This window comes from Uloborus diversus, unplaced genomic scaffold (assembly GCF_026930045.1).
Source record: "Uloborus diversus isolate 005 unplaced genomic scaffold, Udiv.v.3.1 scaffold_11, whole genome shotgun sequence".
Taxonomy (NCBI): Eukaryota; Metazoa; Arthropoda; class Arachnida; order Araneae; family Uloboridae; genus Uloborus; species Uloborus diversus.
In genome coordinates, this window is record NW_026557765.1 from 5,185,156 (window position 1) to 5,202,970 (window position 17,815).

A 17,815-nucleotide genomic window follows, 5' to 3' on the forward strand; every position below is an offset into this window, starting at 1 on the left:
ACTGTTAGAAGCTACCCTGGAACTCTAACTTTGACCATGTCCAGTGCCCTTTGCGAAGCAGTTTTTACAGCCTCTGCATCATCAAAACGCTTCACTTTAAGAATTTTTTTCATCCCCGGGAACAGAAAAAGATCAGAGGGGGCTAGGTCTAGTGAATACGGGGGGTCGAGGAACGACTGGCCACCTCTGAGAGGTCAAACGCGGTTAATAGTGAAGGCTGTGTGAACGGGAGCGTTATCATGGTGAAGGAACCATTCTTCCGATCGCCCACGCGAGCTCCAACTCATTCTTGTTTCTTCTAAAGATTAGTCAATTGTAAAACGACGACTCTCGTTGGTTTTTTGGCGGATTTTTACATTGTTTTCATCATTTCGAGACGTTGAAGCGCGCTCAGGGCGAGCATGATCTTCAACATTCATGCTACCACGTTTAAAGCACCTAAACCACTCGAAAACTTGTGTACGGCTCATAGCATAGTTCTTGAAAGCTTGTTGAAGCATTTGGTAAGCTATTCTGTTGCCGACTTTTCAAGTAGGAAGCAAAATTTAAAGCTTACAGTTTGTTCTTTTTAAATCTGCCATAATGAGTTCGCAGACGGAAAGCAACAACACCTGAGAAAACCAACAGATCAGACGTTATCAACTAAACTAACGCCACTTGCACAGCTGGTTTGTGAAGATCTCCACTTGAGCCATCTAGCTGGAGAACACTCTATTACATCTAAAATTGGCATCGCACCATTAGTCTGGTTTCTTTTGGGTCCCCCCCCCCCCCGTAGCTGCAGGTCGCACATTTTCAAAGACTTTGAGCCTTGCTTTAAAATTAAAATGGGTGAAAAAAAATCCAACCTGTTTCGCAATCATCTGTTTCTGGCTTCGTGTGAATGTAGCCCGTCATCACTGCGTTTACGGTCATATATTCCAGTACGATTCTTGCTTGACTCCATGTTCTCTGCTGTCCTCCTCCGAGAAGTTGAGTAATGGCCTTGGGCAAGTCCATTTCTTTCAAGGGAGAGCAATTAGTACGAAGAGGAATTGTTAGATGTAGAGTTGGGTTACCGTTAAGCTTTTTGACCCTCAGTCGTTTTTCTTCACCCCTATTTCAACAAATGGAATCGTTTAATCGGCCGGCGAGCGGAAATCAACTTGGCAGAGGCAGACTGTACCTCCCGTCCAAGTTTGTACATGGAATTCTGGGACACACGGTATACATTACGCAAATTAGGGCAATTTGTAACGCGTTGTACCGAAACCGTGTTAGACAAAACTAATGAAATAATGTGAATAAAGACAATGTGTATTATGTTAGATCGTAGTCAATTCTTATGGTGTACAATTTGATGATAGCTGAACCTTTGTTTCAATGAAACATACAAAACGCGCTATTTACTTTAATACAAAAACAAATTAAAAAAAAAAAAACATTTTCAATTTCATTTAGAAAGAACAAAAACGAATAATATCAAAAGAAAATCAGAGAATTTCTGCAGCAATAAAATTTTTCCGCGCAATAAAGAAAAAATAAAATAAATAAAATTAGTAAATTAGTACTCTATTGCTACCTTTTTTTTATTTATCGCTTGTCAAATTTTGCTCATTGTTATTTTCTGTTTTTCTAAGGGTGAATTGAAATCGAATCTGGTTTAAAATAATCGTAAATGTTCCTCCACGTAATATCAAAACACTACAGTGCAAGTACCTTATTATACAAGAGACGCCTGTACTTAAAAAAAGAGAGCAACAGCGACCAAGGCCACGGAACATTCAGTGAAACGAAAAATAGGTTAATATTATTTAATCTTAAAGTATTGAATTGGAATCTTAATCCAATTAGTAAAGTATCAGTAAGATCAGTGCAATAAGCAAATTCATATTCGTCTGATAGCTACTTATTTTCTAAGAATAAATGCTAGGATCTGAAAAAACTGATAACTAAAAGAATTTCTCAAGGTTTGAAACTCTGTGAGTTTAAAAATATTGTATATCTTAAGTCTTCCCTGTAAATAAAATTTGGTAAAAGTACACATTACTTTTTTTAAGAAAGAGTAAGTAAGTAAAATTAAGCAAAAGATAATAAAAATAAAAAAGATTTATTTGTTTATTATCTTTATTAAATACAGATTGAATGATGATATTAAGTAAATGATTTTTGTTAAATTACAATAAATATTAGAAGCAAAGTTAAAAAATGAACTGTAAGCCAACAAGTAAAACTTTCTGTTAAGAAATAATAAATTCACTATTATGTGACAAATGTGAATAAAATATTGTAAGTAAAGGGGACTGTTACCCTCAAGTTTTCACGGACAGTTACCTTCATTCAAATTGAAATTTTTAGGAACTATTGTCCTTATTCTGGCGGAAATTTATAAATACTGTTACTCTCGCTCAAGGAAGGATTTTCAGGAGACTAATGTAGAAATTGTACAAGCTGTTTTGGGGAACTGCTGTCGTAATTCTAATGAGGATTTTTGGGGTCTATGGACGATATTTTGGGACTGTTGCCTTCATTCTAATGAGCTTTTTAGCTTCATTTCTCTTAATTTATTCAGGAGAAATTGATTTTCCTTACGGCTCATGTGCCCTCAAACCTTTTACTATGCTGGGATCGATGCAACACCGCTTGACAGAATCTGTGACATATATATATGCCCGATTTTTGAAATTTTCGAGGTAGAATGCATTTTTCGAGGTAGACCGTGCAAAGTCGGGCGACGCAGCTGGCATTTAATAAAGTGTGGTTCTTGAAAGCTTGTTTGAATTTCATCTAATAACGAATCATTTTACTGACACTTATGTAGCGTGTTTAAATTTTTCTCCTAATTTCGAAAAAATATCTCAGAAATAACCTCATAACAAATGTTTCTAAGTATATTTGAAAGTAATTTATGAATGCTTTTGCTAAACCTATGCGCTTGAAACTTTTTGGAATAAAATGATATTTTCCTTTTCTGTTCCTGGTAATAGACACAAAAACTTATTAACACACCGAACATCAATCTTTAAAAATCTCTAATAAACAAAAGTATTAGCATGCTTTTTTTCTGAAACTATTTCCAAAAAAAAAAAAAATACAAAATGAGCAATATTCTATGCTTCTATGATTTCATTAATCCGAAAAAAAAACTTGCTTTAATTATAAGAGTGGGTGTACTATTTTTGTTCTTTTGAATTTAGATAATTACATCACAACGTCAACACCATGTCACCCAATCAAAAGATAAAAAAAAACAAAATTTTTAAACTTTGTTCTTTTGTTAGATGATGAAACTTTTTTTTCGTATAATGTAATGATTGCAAAAGTTTTACGTAAGTATCTTCAAACTTGGAAGCATATTTTGATTAAAGTAATTTTTTTCTTGTGTTATTGATAGTCTTAGAGCTGCGTTTCAGCTGAATGTATGGAGTTTTAATGTTTTGGAAACTTTTTTTTAACGAAACTTTCTAGCATAGTTTAACGTTTAACCTTGCCACAAGCGTTTTTGAATGTTCTTCTTTACGCAAAACTTATTTCACTGTTTTTCTTTCTTGTAAAAGTAATAGCTTAAGTATAAAAATTATAGTTGATTGGGAATTGAAAGAGTCATTAACTCCTAAGCACTTTACTTTATAAAAAGTGGATTTTTTTAAAAAAACAATATAGGAATATATTGCCGAGCATTTAACGAGAACGGCATTGCACTGAAATGAATAAACTCCGCGCAAACAATTTTTAACCATATTCTCACTTTTTACTTTTAAACACCACCAGGTTCGCTAGATTATCCTCGTCGAATTGGTGTACAACTCCTTCGGCGTTTTACTTCGGGGGCTTTTCCCTTCTAACCGCTTATGGCGGCATCTTAATGAGAAGTGCATAAATTTTTAACATAGGTGCGCCTCTAATTGAAACGACGCTCTTTTTAACCATTCCAAGGTCGTTTTTTTCGCGTAATTCAAGTGGAGAGAGAGAGGGAGAGATAAATAATGAACAAACCACCAGTATCATATACATGAAGAAAGAAGAGAGAAAAAATAACCCAGAATCGAATTTTTCCGTTACTATTTCCACTAAATAAAGTAGTACAAAGATAAGACTGGGCGCATTTCCTTCTTTGAAAATTTTCAAATCTGTATGGTCCCGGATCGAATGTCACTTCGCTTCCGTTCTCAACGCAATAAACGGTTTAAGAACGCAATAAACGTGGAACAAACCAGGATAGACCATGAGCCACCAATATGAAACCATCCCCCCCCCCCGGTGGGAATTTATGACTTATACTTTTTTTTTGTTGGTATTACCTATCAGATTAAGAATTCAGTTGTTTGCCCTTTTTAAATTACAGCATATTCCGGAAAATAAAGAAAATTGAAGGAAAAAAAAAAACGAAAGTCAAAAAAGTTTAATTTTTTGTTCATTTAATTACTTTAAACTATAAAAAGATGCAATAATTACCATATTTTTGTAAATTTATTCAAAATGACTCATAAATGACTCTTAAATGAAAAAAAAAATAAAAAAAAAAACATACCTAGATCTACTAGCAGCATAATTATAACATTATAGTATGATTTGTAATTAACTGGTATTTTCTTCATCCTCATATATTATGTCGTCTAAGTTTAGTACTTCTGCTTCATCTTCATCTTCAAATTCGTTTGGTTCAAAGCAGTCTGGAACGTCAAGCAGTTCGGGTGGCAACGGATCTCCTTTAATCCAGTCAAACTTCAGTTCACCATTCTTCAACTTCCATCCATGTCCCACTGGAGTTGGGATGGAGGGTTTAGCTACATGTGCGTTATTCCATATGTAACATTGGTAGTTGACACGTTTTATGTGGTTTTCTACTGAAGTTTTGCATGGAGGCAGTAGGCTTAAATCCTCACCTTGATTGTTGGACAGAGGAAATGCAGTTCTCGGAGAAAACTTTTGTGCGAATAAATCAGACCGCAGTTTGTTTATATTTGTATATTCCTTACTGCTGTACAAACAACAAACAAATTCCTCCAACCCTGTCAGTAACGTGTCTGTAATTGTCGGTGATGCTCCTACTGATGTTAAATAGGTACAAACTTCGAAAACTTTTCCAATTTCGATTTCACAGACAACTTTCCGTGACGAACAAAGGAACTAGTGGTGTTGCAACCGGACAGGGCATGCACATTCAACATAGCGTGGCTCATTTCTGCACCTAAGTTATGAGAAATGGCGGTGACATTAATAACCCTTCGTTTGTTACCTGTTCCTGTATCAAAGAAAACTATGTTTTCAATGTTGCTGGCATATCTTACCAACAACATAAAAACATCTGTATCCGGGGATCTAACACTGATGGGTGAGTTGTCTTGACAAGACTGTGAAGCTTGGATACAGTGTAGTATTATTTTGGTATCCGCTTCCTCTTGTGAAGAGCATAGGTCTTCATGTGTATTATATTTGATGGTCAACCCATCTTCGCTAGTAAACCAAGTGCACTTATCACCATGTGATAAATAAAGATTTCTCCCATGTAATATGTGGGCATGTTTGTCCTGAACCCATTCACTATGAAGTAGGTTGATCAGTTGCTCTTTGTTTTTGCCATTAGCAAGGGATTTTTTCCAATCCCGTGGAATCTTAGTTTTGGGTCCTCTTATTAAAAAAGTATCTCCACAACCCCTTCTTTGTCTTTCAATGTTTTTAATAGAAACATCTTGGTAAGTATCTGTTACAAAATCTATCCTGCTGCACTTGGAGAAGCGGCTCAAGACAGTCTCTGCAATTTCACCAAAGGTTTCTGGAATATTAGTGAGGGCCTGAAAGTAAACCATGGCGTCTATCACATATATACATTCTTCAATCTTAGGAGATTCGTCGACTATACCCTTGACCTCCAAAGCGTGGAGTAGTTTGGACTTTTCAGTTTTTGTTGGACATCCATCAGCAGTGGCTAATGCCCACGGTACTGGACCTAATGGGTATGACATCAGCTTATCCAGGTTAATTTCACGTTCTTGTGACAAAAGTAAAACTCGAGCAAAAATATTCCTTTCTGCTCTTATCTCTACTAAATCTGTTTTGTGCAGTAGTAACAGTAATCGTTTCTTGAATACTTTTGAAAGTTTGAAGCTTTTGTCTCTTAAGTGGTACATGAAATTTTTTATTCTTTACAATAAATCTGTCATGTATAAAACTTTTGTAGGAAGCTTTCCCTAGATTATCAACGTTGAGCAAATTTTCTTCTACCGAATCGAAGACAGGTCTTCCAGATGATAAACAGAACAGCTTATCGTGGTTTTCAACTTCAAATGGATTAACGTATTGTTCAAAAGCGTCAAGTATTTTCGAAATACTTTTGTCACTTCGTTTCATTTCATTTGATTGCATGTCACGGTGAGAGTAATCTGATGACTGATGCATACCTGCATTTTCAAGTGCTAACTCTACATACTTAGCACGTTCATGTCTTGTAATGCACCATCGTGCATATGCCCAGAAATTTCGGGGCGTCAGAAATGGAACAGAATCGGGGCGTTCATATGACGTCAGAAAGTCACGTGATCCTTTGACTGTGACGTCACAATAACGAATGTGAGGGGATATTTATTTAGCTTTGTTTCGTTTTTCGTTGGATTCGTTTATTTGTGTTGGTTTGTGTTTATGTTTTTTTTTACTCCCTTTCCTTATCGGATCTAGAAAAAAAAATAATATCGGACTAAACAGAAATACTGCTGTGGTTCTTTTTCTTGATCAAGCTCTCACCCCTTTTTAAAATCGAACCGTTTTCGAACAGTTTTTTTTTAAAATCATTTTTAGTAGTTTTCATGACTTTTTTGTGTTTTTTCAGGAATATGCTGTAATTTTCAAGTGGCAAACACCTAAAACCTTAAAGTATATGTCAATACAAACACAAAAATGTATGTGTCGAAAATTCCCACGGGGGAGGGAGGGGGGGTATACACCAGCCTCCGCTCTAGGACCTTTTCGAATTTAAATATGCCATTGCCGGAGCTATTGACAAAATAGCAAAAGATTAAAGTAAGAAATTAAACTTTCTTCAATTCCATTCGAATTTTTTAAAATAAAAATGATTTTGTTTTTTCTTACATTCTACTTTATCTGTTGTACAAGCATATTATTTAAAATATACGCATCTGATATCATGTTAAAAGATAAAAAATAAGCAAAATGACAGTGGCAATATTTTATCTCTCTTTCGCGGTTTTATATATTTCAAGTAGCACATTTGGTTTCTTTATTGAGACAGAATTTTTTATTTATCTTTTTTCTTCAAAATATCTAATATTTCGATTAAACTGTTTTATAAAACCTTCTTTTAAAACGATTGATTGTGAGTGAAAATAGCAAAGTTATAAGTACAGTTCTAACAAAACAAGACTTGTGATTTCATAGGTTTATATATATATAATTAATAATAATAAACAATAATAAAAAAACACATCCGTTAACAAACCTATCTTTTTTCTTGATATCTTAAAAGAAGCTGAATTGTCATTTTGTTAAAAAAACGCTTCTACATTCCAATGACCTAAAATCGTTAGCGAAGAATCTTCTTAAAACAGCATTCTTTCTCGAAATGAAGTTATTTAATCCTGCGTAACAAAATACAATTTTAACTATTTATAGATAAATTCTATTTAGAGATAAAAGTGGATTTTTTTTTCTATTTCCTTTAAATGTTGTTTACTTTTAACATAAGATGCCTTTAAGCTTAGGTTACGTTTCTTAAAATCAACAATTAAATTGTTGAAGTTTAACTGCTGAAAATGTTTGCTATTAAAACTATATTGGCTACAGAAGTAAGATGCATGGGTTTTCTATTACGTATTGGTAATAAAATGAATCAGATGTACCATTATTGATGTTTACTTTGTATATAATGGTGCATATTGAATTACAACAAAAAAGGTTCATGCGAAGGAAACGTTGAAATTTCTGCACATGAATATATGGTACACGTTGAACAATTATGAATGCACGTTTACCGAACTTTAATAGTGTTAATAGTCTTCTCCACCACTAACGCAGTTTTTTGTAGACGAATGTTTCAAAATACAAATGCTTAAAGTAATCCATTTCTTGAACTAATTAAAAACTAATTTTTAACTTCATCCTTGATCTCTTATTCGGAATAAAAACGTAAATATTAAGGTTTTTGTGACGAGTAGAGACAGCACTTAAATGTGTTACATAAGGAAATGGGGTCTTACATATATATCACGTGAAAAAAAAAGTGCAAGTTTTTCAATGTATTTGTTCAAGAGGGGAGAAAGTGTTCTATGTTTGTCGAGTTTTCTTGTCATTTTTATCTGCAGCGATAAGCCCATTGACAAATCGAACTTCAGTCAAAAGAAGAGTACCTCAGACACGTGTCTAAAACCTGGGTTGCAGCTGGTACACTCGTTGGAGAAGTAACACTTAGTCTGACCCATTACCACCCTGAGAGAAGATTGCACTAATATTTTGTTGTGGTAAGAACTTGCCAAAACTAGAAAAGCAAAATCATGAGTACAGAGTGGATGTCCAATGATTTTGCTCAAAACATTTTACTGTTTACTGATTTATGAAGATTTTTTTTTATCATTATGACATATGAGTCACCTGACACTCTTTGTTAATAATAAAGCTGAAAGTCTCTCTGTCTGTCTGTCTCTGTGACGCGCATAGCGAATAAACAGTTCGGCCGATTTTCATGAAATTTGGCACAAAGTTAGTTTGTAGCATCGGGGTTCTCTGAAACTTGCGAATGTCTCCAAAGATGTTTTAGATAATTTGCGACATATTTGACTCTTCTGAACTTGTCATGGATAAGACAAAAACAACAAAGAGTAGAAAACCAAATAAAAAATCCATTTTGTGTGCACCTATTGTATAAAATATTTCCAACGCAATTTAAGCATATCCATCGGTTAAATCAGGATTTATGTTAGAACTAGATGATTTCAACGAGAAGATGTTTTGTTAAATTTGAGCCACTACCTCAAAAATTTTTTCAATGTAACAGACTGAACAAAATATCTGAAAAAAAGAAATTCATTTTTCTTTTTCTTAAGAAACATTTTTTTGAGCAATCACGATTGCTTTTTGTTCTCATTTGACTGTTTTGAATTAATATCATTTTATTTTCCCGCCAGCACCCTCTGCCAGCACCACCGTCCGGTAGACAGGCCTCACGATGCTGCTTCTCTTGAGAAAACCATCTCCAGGTTGCGTCCATATCCTATGCACACACGATTACACACACATGCACAAACATGCCTGCGCACAGACACAAACACACACCCCTACACATACACACACTCATGCCTGCAGGCAGACACAAACACATATACCTACATACACACACACGAACGCCTACACACACGCGCGCTAAACGCACAGCACTGCATACACAACACGCACACACATGCATATATATACACATACACACGCACCCAAACACATGCGCCTACACAAACACACACGCGCATTCATACACACACACGCTCGTGATTGCGAAAAACATAATTTGAATTCAAGAAGCCCAAAATTCAAATTAATATAACTTTTTTTTTCTTTTTTTCAATGTTTATTGAATATTTTTTCCTTACATTATCTTTCATTATCTTATTTTTTAGCTTTTACAAGAAAGTAGGAATGAAAAGCATGTGGGCATAGAACTTCTCATGCCATTAATATCTTTTAACTCATCAAAGTCGCAATTTGCTCTGAGAAACGTAATAGAGATCTGTATCCCTTTTTTTCACTAGAAAGATACATTTACTTAGTTAAATGACTTTTACGAAGCTCATTAAGAGTTTTCCTTTAAAGATAATTAGAAATGGAATAATTTCACTTTTCTAAATTCTATAAGTTTCAAAAATTACGAAAAAAGTGAAGTGATAATCTTTCAAAAAATTGTTTGCGTTTTTTATGTTGTCAGCGACTAAATTAGTTTGTTGAGGAAAAAATAAGGTAATAAAAATATGTAAGTTTATCAATAAAAAAAAAAACTATATTCAATATTCTGTACGATGTTTGAAAAACCTCTTTTTAAACCTTTTTTGTCATCAAGATTTTAATTACTTTTTCGTTAGAATTGCTAAAAAGCAGATTTGAAAAATATATTTTTTTTTGCATAAATTTAAATAGATGTTATTTTATTCCATAGATGGAAAATATTTTTCTCATTTTTTTTTCTATTTCAAGTATTAGTTTTCTTTTTTTCTGTACTAATATAACAGCTTCCTTATGCAATGAAATTACAAAAGTAAAAAATTATCATATGGATTTTGATTTAGTGTACGGAGCTCATTCTTGAAAATAATGTCTTTCAGATGTTCTCCATTAGCGTCCTGAGCGGTGCAATGTCCTAAACGACGCGGACTCCTCTTGAAGGCCGTTTTCACATGTTGTACATTTTCAGGTGTACGCAGGCCTGAATTAATAAATGTTGGACCCCCCCCCCCTGAAAAAAACTAAGGCCCTTAACTATGTTAATGGAGTTATATGACACTAACGGCCTCGGGTCCAATAGTTCCCATTTAATCGGGTCTCGCATCTGTCCTGAATTTTGATAAATTGTAATCAATCCGTTGCAGATTCTAATCCACTTCGAGCTACCTTCCTCGCTCATCAGAGAGACGTATTTGACGTTTAGAACATTGATATACATGACAGTATACATAATGTTGACAGATATTGACGGCAACACAGTTAAAAACGGAGCAAAAAAACATGTAAAGGCCAATTGTCAAGTGCGGAAAAACCACTCTACAATTGCAATAACAATTTGTTATAGATCTTAATATTTTAAATTGCACATTTTTTTATCTTTACAATGGATACAAAGCTACTGTTGCCACAGTTATATTTTCACTAAATAATGTTGCTATTTAACATGTAATTGATTGGCAAGCATTACGTGGAGGACACCAAAAGTCAAACTTCTATAGTTTGCTGTATACTGTGCTTAATATTTTTGCCCTATTAATATGGAAATGACGAAACGTAGGAATTTTGGAAGTTGGAGTTTCAATGTAAAGGAAACGTATCTCATTTGTTGAGAAATAATAATTTAAACTTGTGAAAATCATTATATTGTCTAGGAATGGATTAAAATTTTCAATGTGAACGTTTTTGGTTGTGCGTCACCGACCTCGGTATCCTCGTTGGTTTTGGCCTTCTTTGTCACTCTTAAAAGCTCTTCTTCCAGTGAGTTCTGAGCTATGTGAGTTTAATAACTTTACTTCTGGAAAGAACTCTGGAACTAATCGGTTAAAATGTCTCCAGTGACTCGAGCTAAATTATTAGCACGCGAAAATGCAGTTTATTACTTGTAATCTGCAATCTTTAGGAGTTAGGATTTTAAAGGAGGGAAATATTTTGTGTGTTTGCATTGCCGCATCCGCGTAAAACCGAAACTCATCCGCGTAAAATAAAATGAAGGTGTCAAATCTTAAACCGCGTATAATCGAAACCGCGTAAAATGAACCCGCATAAAACGAGGGTCTACTGTATATAGGGACATTTCACGAAAATGCTTCCATTTTGACTTGCACATGATAGTTCATATATTTAGTTAAAAAATAACAATTTTAAAAGAAAAATAACAACTTTTTTGCTTAAGAAATCTGACATAAGATTGTGATTTCTTATGCAGCAGAATTGTGTTCATTTCCTTTTGAAGTTTCATTTGAAATGAAATATCTGAGCAGTCACTTGCGGGGAAAAATGACCATTTTCCGTGAAATGGCCGCAGGGCGCTTAGTACATTTCTTTCATAAACCATACAGTTAAAGCACTAATTATATTACTTTTGTGAAACATAAAGTTTCACATTTGTAATGATAGTAAACTCAATGAATAACTTGAATCCTTTAGCTTCAAATACACCCTTATTCCTTTTAAAAATGTAGTGAACAAATCTCATTTACAATGGAACAATATTCTTTTCACTCTCAAAATTTAGTAAGGAATATAGGATTTATATTTTCTTCTAAACACATTGATTGTAGATATGTAGGGGAATGGGTGTAAAATGAAATATTGAAATATTTACTCTGACTTTAGCGCCTTCGATTTCGTAATATTTTAACTATGTAATAACACATGTAGTTTATTCCAGTCAAGAAAAAAGTACCCCTGAAAATAAAAGAATATATAAAACAAGAAATTTTCAAAAATTGGTTACTCATATTGAAATATTTGTTGTAAATCAAAAATAATATTTATTATTTTTAAATGGTAATGTTCTTGTTATTGGCATATTAAATATAATTGGGACCTACAAATATATTTAGTGTAGTAATTATTTTTCCAATATTAAGCTTAAATGTATTTTGAATGCTTCGTACAGTTAGTGTATGCGGGGCAAAGTGGATATTTTCGTTTCATTTATTTTTTTCAATATACTATCAAATCACTTACAAATTCATTTTTTGTTTAAGTTCCTTCATTTCGTAATTCCCTTACTCATTCATTCACTTATTTTTCTTACTGACTCACTATTTTATTATTATTATTTTTTTAATTTTGTCTCAATTATTAACTTACTTATTCATTTCTTCGTTTATTGTTTCATTTCCTTTTTAATCATTCATTTATTCTCAAAGATATTTGAGATATTCAAAAACATCTTTAATAATCGAATAGAAAATATTTCATAAAAAATATTTAATTTTTCGCTTTGCTCGATGAAAAAAAATAAAAATTTTTAATAGTTTTCTTTTTTTTTTTTGAATGTACAATTTTATTCCCAAAAATAATGAATAATATTCCAATGAAAGTTTAAAATAAAATACAGTGTACTTTCTTTATTTACCGTAATTTTCCAAGCAAATTTTCAATTTTTTCCTTTTGAAAAAAAAAAAGTTATCGTAACTATGTCACTTTGCCCCACATTTCCCTGCAATACACAAGTTAATTCATGTAGCTACCTTTCTGTAAATCGGGCTTCACCTTTCGGTTATCTTTGATGCACGAAAACCTATATCGGAAGCATCAAACTATTGAAAGTCGCATTCTAGTATCTAATCTAACTACATTTCAATCGACTCTTTATTCTTATCCAATTTAATGCTTATCGTATTGGGCAACGTTTAAAAGCATTTTATTCAATTTGTGTTTTAATTTTAAGTCTGCAGGAAAAGCATACATTTCAGTCAAACAACGAATGTTTTGGTGCTGATTTATTTAAGTCTATAAAACAATTTAAATTATTAAAATGTGAAAGGGAACATGTGTTTGGCATTTTTATGTTATGCCTGAGATTTATTGCATTCCTTGTCATCATTATTATCATTATTTTCAATTTACATTAGAGTAGAAATGCTTTCATTGATTCAAGTAATTTAAATCACTGTTAGTAGGACAGTGGTGTTTGTCAACGTCGTTGAATTGGGGTTGAATTTAATTATATTTGTTATCTATAATAACAACAATAGTAATAATCAAAATTTATTATTGTAGTAATTATTGATATTATTTTTTTAAATAATATCAAATATTACTGCCATCACAAATTATAATTATTATTTACAGTAATAATAGTAATTATAGTTATGTTAGTATAATGATAATAATAGTAATATAATAATAACTATTATTATTATTATTACTGTAATGCTATGACACTAACCCCTACTACTGCTAACAATGATAATAAGAATAATAATAAAAAAAGTAATAAAATAATAATTATTACTACTGCTAATGTAATGGCAGCAGCAGCAATTTTTATTACCATCGTTTAACGAAAATGATCATAATTACTATTTCTGTCATTACTATTATTATTGTCCTTATTATTAAAAAAATATAATTTTTTGCTTTTTGAGATAAAATTGGTTACTTCGCATGTAATAAAAGTTTTTGTTTTTTAGTTCTTCCCTACTTCTCTCACTTCGTTTTCTTTCTTTTTTTTTGGGGGGGGGGGATCAATTTAATTCAGTCAATTTTTTTTTTCGTACTCGTTATTATTTCCATTGATTTTCGAAATGTTACATAACGTTGACGGCTTGGTTACGGTAACTAAGAATGATTATTTTAAATTAAATCAAACTTCATTATTTCTTTATTAAAGATTTTATTTATTTTATTTTATTTATTTATTTTTATTTATTTATTTTTCATTTATTTATTTATTTATTTATTTATTTATAGAAATGTTTTCTTATTTATTTTTGCCTCACAAATGTATAATTATTTTCAACTTTACAAATTTTTGATACAATTGTAAATATTTCTCGGTGTGTTTGATGATGTATGTATCATGGCATAACTGTTGAAGTTTTCCCATTTATCGATTTCCTTTGATACAAGACTAGTGGGATTAAAAATAATCTGGAAACATATTCTAAAAATTTTGCAGAACTATAACTATAAGAAATGTTGGGTTATTGAGTAATGGGGCATAAAAATGTTAAAAGAGATAAAGGAAACCTAAAATAAAAAATAGATACATTTTTCCTTGCCATCTGTTTACAACTTTTGGTTGCAACAGCTTTCAATTAGAGCTATTGAATATTTTACATTCCTCTAATTAATATCTTTACGGATAAAAGCAATGGTGAATTTTAAATATATGCTACGGAATGAATAATTCATGCCTAACCTGGTGGGGCTGCTCCGAGGAATAAAATTGAGCTTTGTGTTGAAAAAGTCTCCAAAGTGCCAAAACTATGCAAATTTAAGTAAAGTGCACAAGTTTGAATAAATCGGCCGTTTTGTCGTAACAGGTTTATGAAAAATGGCTCTTAAAGGTAACTTTTCTTTTCTTCGGAGGACGATTTCAACTGAAATTTTAGCTATCACTTGTACATTATTTTGTTATTATTTAAATCATTATAAATAATGACCAATACAAAATAATCTACACTTTTGGAAACAGTTTAGTCATTGCAATGTTTTAAGAATTGTAAGGAATTCTTTAGATTCAATAAATAGTGTTTTCTATTTGCTGGAAAAATATTTCTGGTGACTTTCAGAATGTGGAACAGAATTTTTCGAAAATATGTATGTAACTTAGTTAAAATTTTTGATTCAGTTGCATATTGCTGCAGTATTGTTACCTAAGTTTTGTGTAATAAATTACATGTACAGCAAATATTTTGGTCAAAATCTTTTGAAGCTTTTGAAGAGGAAAGCTTTTAAAAAGAAGTAGATTAAGTCAGAATACTGAATAGGGAAGAAGATTTATATTTAATAAACTTATCCTATATGTTTACTAGTTCAATCCTATAGCGAATTGATTATATTTGTGTGAAAGTATTATCAAATTTCGAATATTTTTTAACTAGTTGGAGAAAAACATATAGTTAAAGAATTAAAGAACAAACTAAACTGGTTTAAATTAATAATATTAAATTTAAATAAAATGTTAAATGCTTGAAACAAAATATAGCGAACATATTTCTTAATTATCATAGACTATTAAGCTCACAACATTTTTAAAAAAAACTATGTAAGTGCTTTTTTGTCATGTCTGTCAGTCAACAATAGTTCAACAGTATTCCTTTTACGTCTTCTTCTCACTTTTTATAGTCGGTTTCAGAATTGCTGATGTTCTGAGGAAGAGTCAGAAACATCAAATATGTAAGAAATGAGGATGGCAGTAAACACGAACCACAAATCTAGACTTGAAAATTCTGTAAATAAACGACGAGTCTGGAGCGAGATTTCAGATAAAATTTATTTTAACTTCTTAAGAACCAACGACGCATCAGAAAAGCATATTCTTTCGCCAACGTTTGACTATAGCAACCCTCGCGTCTTTTGCTTTTATAGGGAGAAATTTATCTCTTGCCAGTTTCCACTGTAACATAACTAAACCGAGAAATATTTCATCTGTAAAAACTAATAAAATTATATGTTTTTATTGTTTTTTAAGTAAAAATAGTACTTTTCTAATTTGAACCTTTTATCATTTTCAGATGTTACAGTTTTACTTCGCATTGCCAGCTTGGGCCTACAAGAGACCATCTTTCTGTGATCAGGTAAGATTTTTTGTATTCAAAAGTCTTGTTTTTGAGCACATTCAAATACCATTATGAGGTGATAGTAGTTTTTAAATAGAGGCAGGGCCTGATTACTGAATAGGTCAACTAGGCCGTGGCCTTGGGCTCCCACCAATTAGGGTCCTCCAAATGCCTAAAACTGTTCCAACCAATGGCTACAAAGGAGCCCCCTAATAACTTAATCGGGCCCTACAAACAAGCACACTTTGTCAACACTATCAACTTATGGATTTTTAGCTATCCTTGGCCTAAAATTTTAGATGTCTTCACTGATGAAACATATTAAGTAAAATCTTTATTTATTTATTTTTTCAAAGTTTTATGATAACATTAAATACTCTGCTATTCCATCCGAGTACTGCAGTTTCGTGCTGTTTAACACTCATCAGCCCGGAATAGGAATCACGTGAGCTGGAGGCGAAAAATCTCTTAAGGGAGCCAAGAGAGTCAAACTGGTAGCTAATGCAGAATTAGCACACCAGATGAGCGACCGCAGCAATGGTGCGGTTCAACTCAAAGATTAATGGCAAAGCATGGTATTTTGTAGTAGGTTACCGCCCTAAGCCAGGGCTAAGGCAGAAATACGTAAAATACTTGGTTTGCTAATTCTGCGTATGGAGTGTATAGAGTTTATTTATGAATTTCAAACTCTTTTTTTTTTTCGAATGTTATTTTTTGATAACCTATCATTGGAGGCATGGTGTGTAAACAAACCTTTTCCCAATATGTCCCAAAACTAAAGTTCACGATATTTTTTTTCCTTTAAGTCCTAGTCCAAGAATCCTGAATTTTATTTGTCGCTCAAATTTATTATCTTTCTCTGAATCAATTTATTTTTATGTGACAAAAAAAAGAGGCGCCTCTCTATATGATCTCTAATAGGTATTCGACGTTTTTATCCTGTAACGTTAAATAACTATAATCAAGTCAGATTTTTAAATATGTTTCCAAGACACATCGTTCTAAATGTTTTGTTTTCTCGCTATAACAATCCCTTGTGTTATATTTTATTTGACATTTGAATTTGCGGTAATTAGATCGGCAACCTGTGACTGAAAATGAAATTCCCGCACTAACAAAAACTGTTTCGAAACTATTCACTGTTTTTGGGAATCTATTCCAAAAATAAGGCCTGCATCGGCGCCATTTTCTTTCCAACGACGTCCTATTCCTCCTCGGTGGCATCGGTTTCAATAAGTTTATATGACCCTGGATCTAGATTTTGAATGCATTATTCAGATATGAGTTCTATGAAGTGAACATTTTATTGGATCTCGTCGGAGACGCGAGCGGAATAAGAAAATTTCGTTTCTTTTACCATTTCTGGATGGCCGCATGTTCTTGAATCGAAATGAGGCTGTATGAAATGGAGTCTTTTGGATGAAAAAAAATGTTTGCTTGAAAATTCAAGCCAGCTCATCAGTCGTTTTGCTCTGAATTACATAGCTAACTAGAATGACATCTAGACCCACGTTTCTCTAGCCTTTTTGACCCGTTAACTGACAAACAATTTTTTTTAAAAATTTCCGGTCCGGTGATGCTCTTGCTTTTCTTCTTTACTTATTTTTTTTTTTTTTTTGCAAAAAAAAAAAAAGAAAAAACAAAAAAAAAAAGAAAACTTTTATTTGTAACTCTCACCCCTCTACTTTTATTTTTTTATAATGTTTTTTTTTTATTATCAAAAAATCAATTATTTATAATTAATAAACTTTTGACTCGCGGAATGTTGTGGGAAAAATTAGCGAGAAAGTAAGAGTTTATTTTTCTTTTTTGAAAAATCAATAAACAAATTAAAAAAAATAATTGATAAAACCTTACTTGATATTAAAGAACTATCCCGA

At 32.3% G+C, this 17,815-nt stretch overlaps 1 protein-coding gene across 1 annotated transcript in view; it reads left to right on the plus strand.

Annotated features, from left to right (window-relative positions):
• LOC129232169 (metalloprotease TIKI1-like) overlaps window positions 1–17,815 on the plus strand; it is a 512,829-nt gene that overhangs the window by 162,210 nt on the left and 332,804 nt on the right. The window contains exon 2 of the mRNA XM_054866409.1: window positions 15,891–15,953. Within this exon, the coding sequence (XP_054722384.1) occupies window positions 15,891–15,953 (63 nt within the window). The remainder of the gene's footprint in view (window positions 1–15,890; window positions 15,954–17,815) is intronic.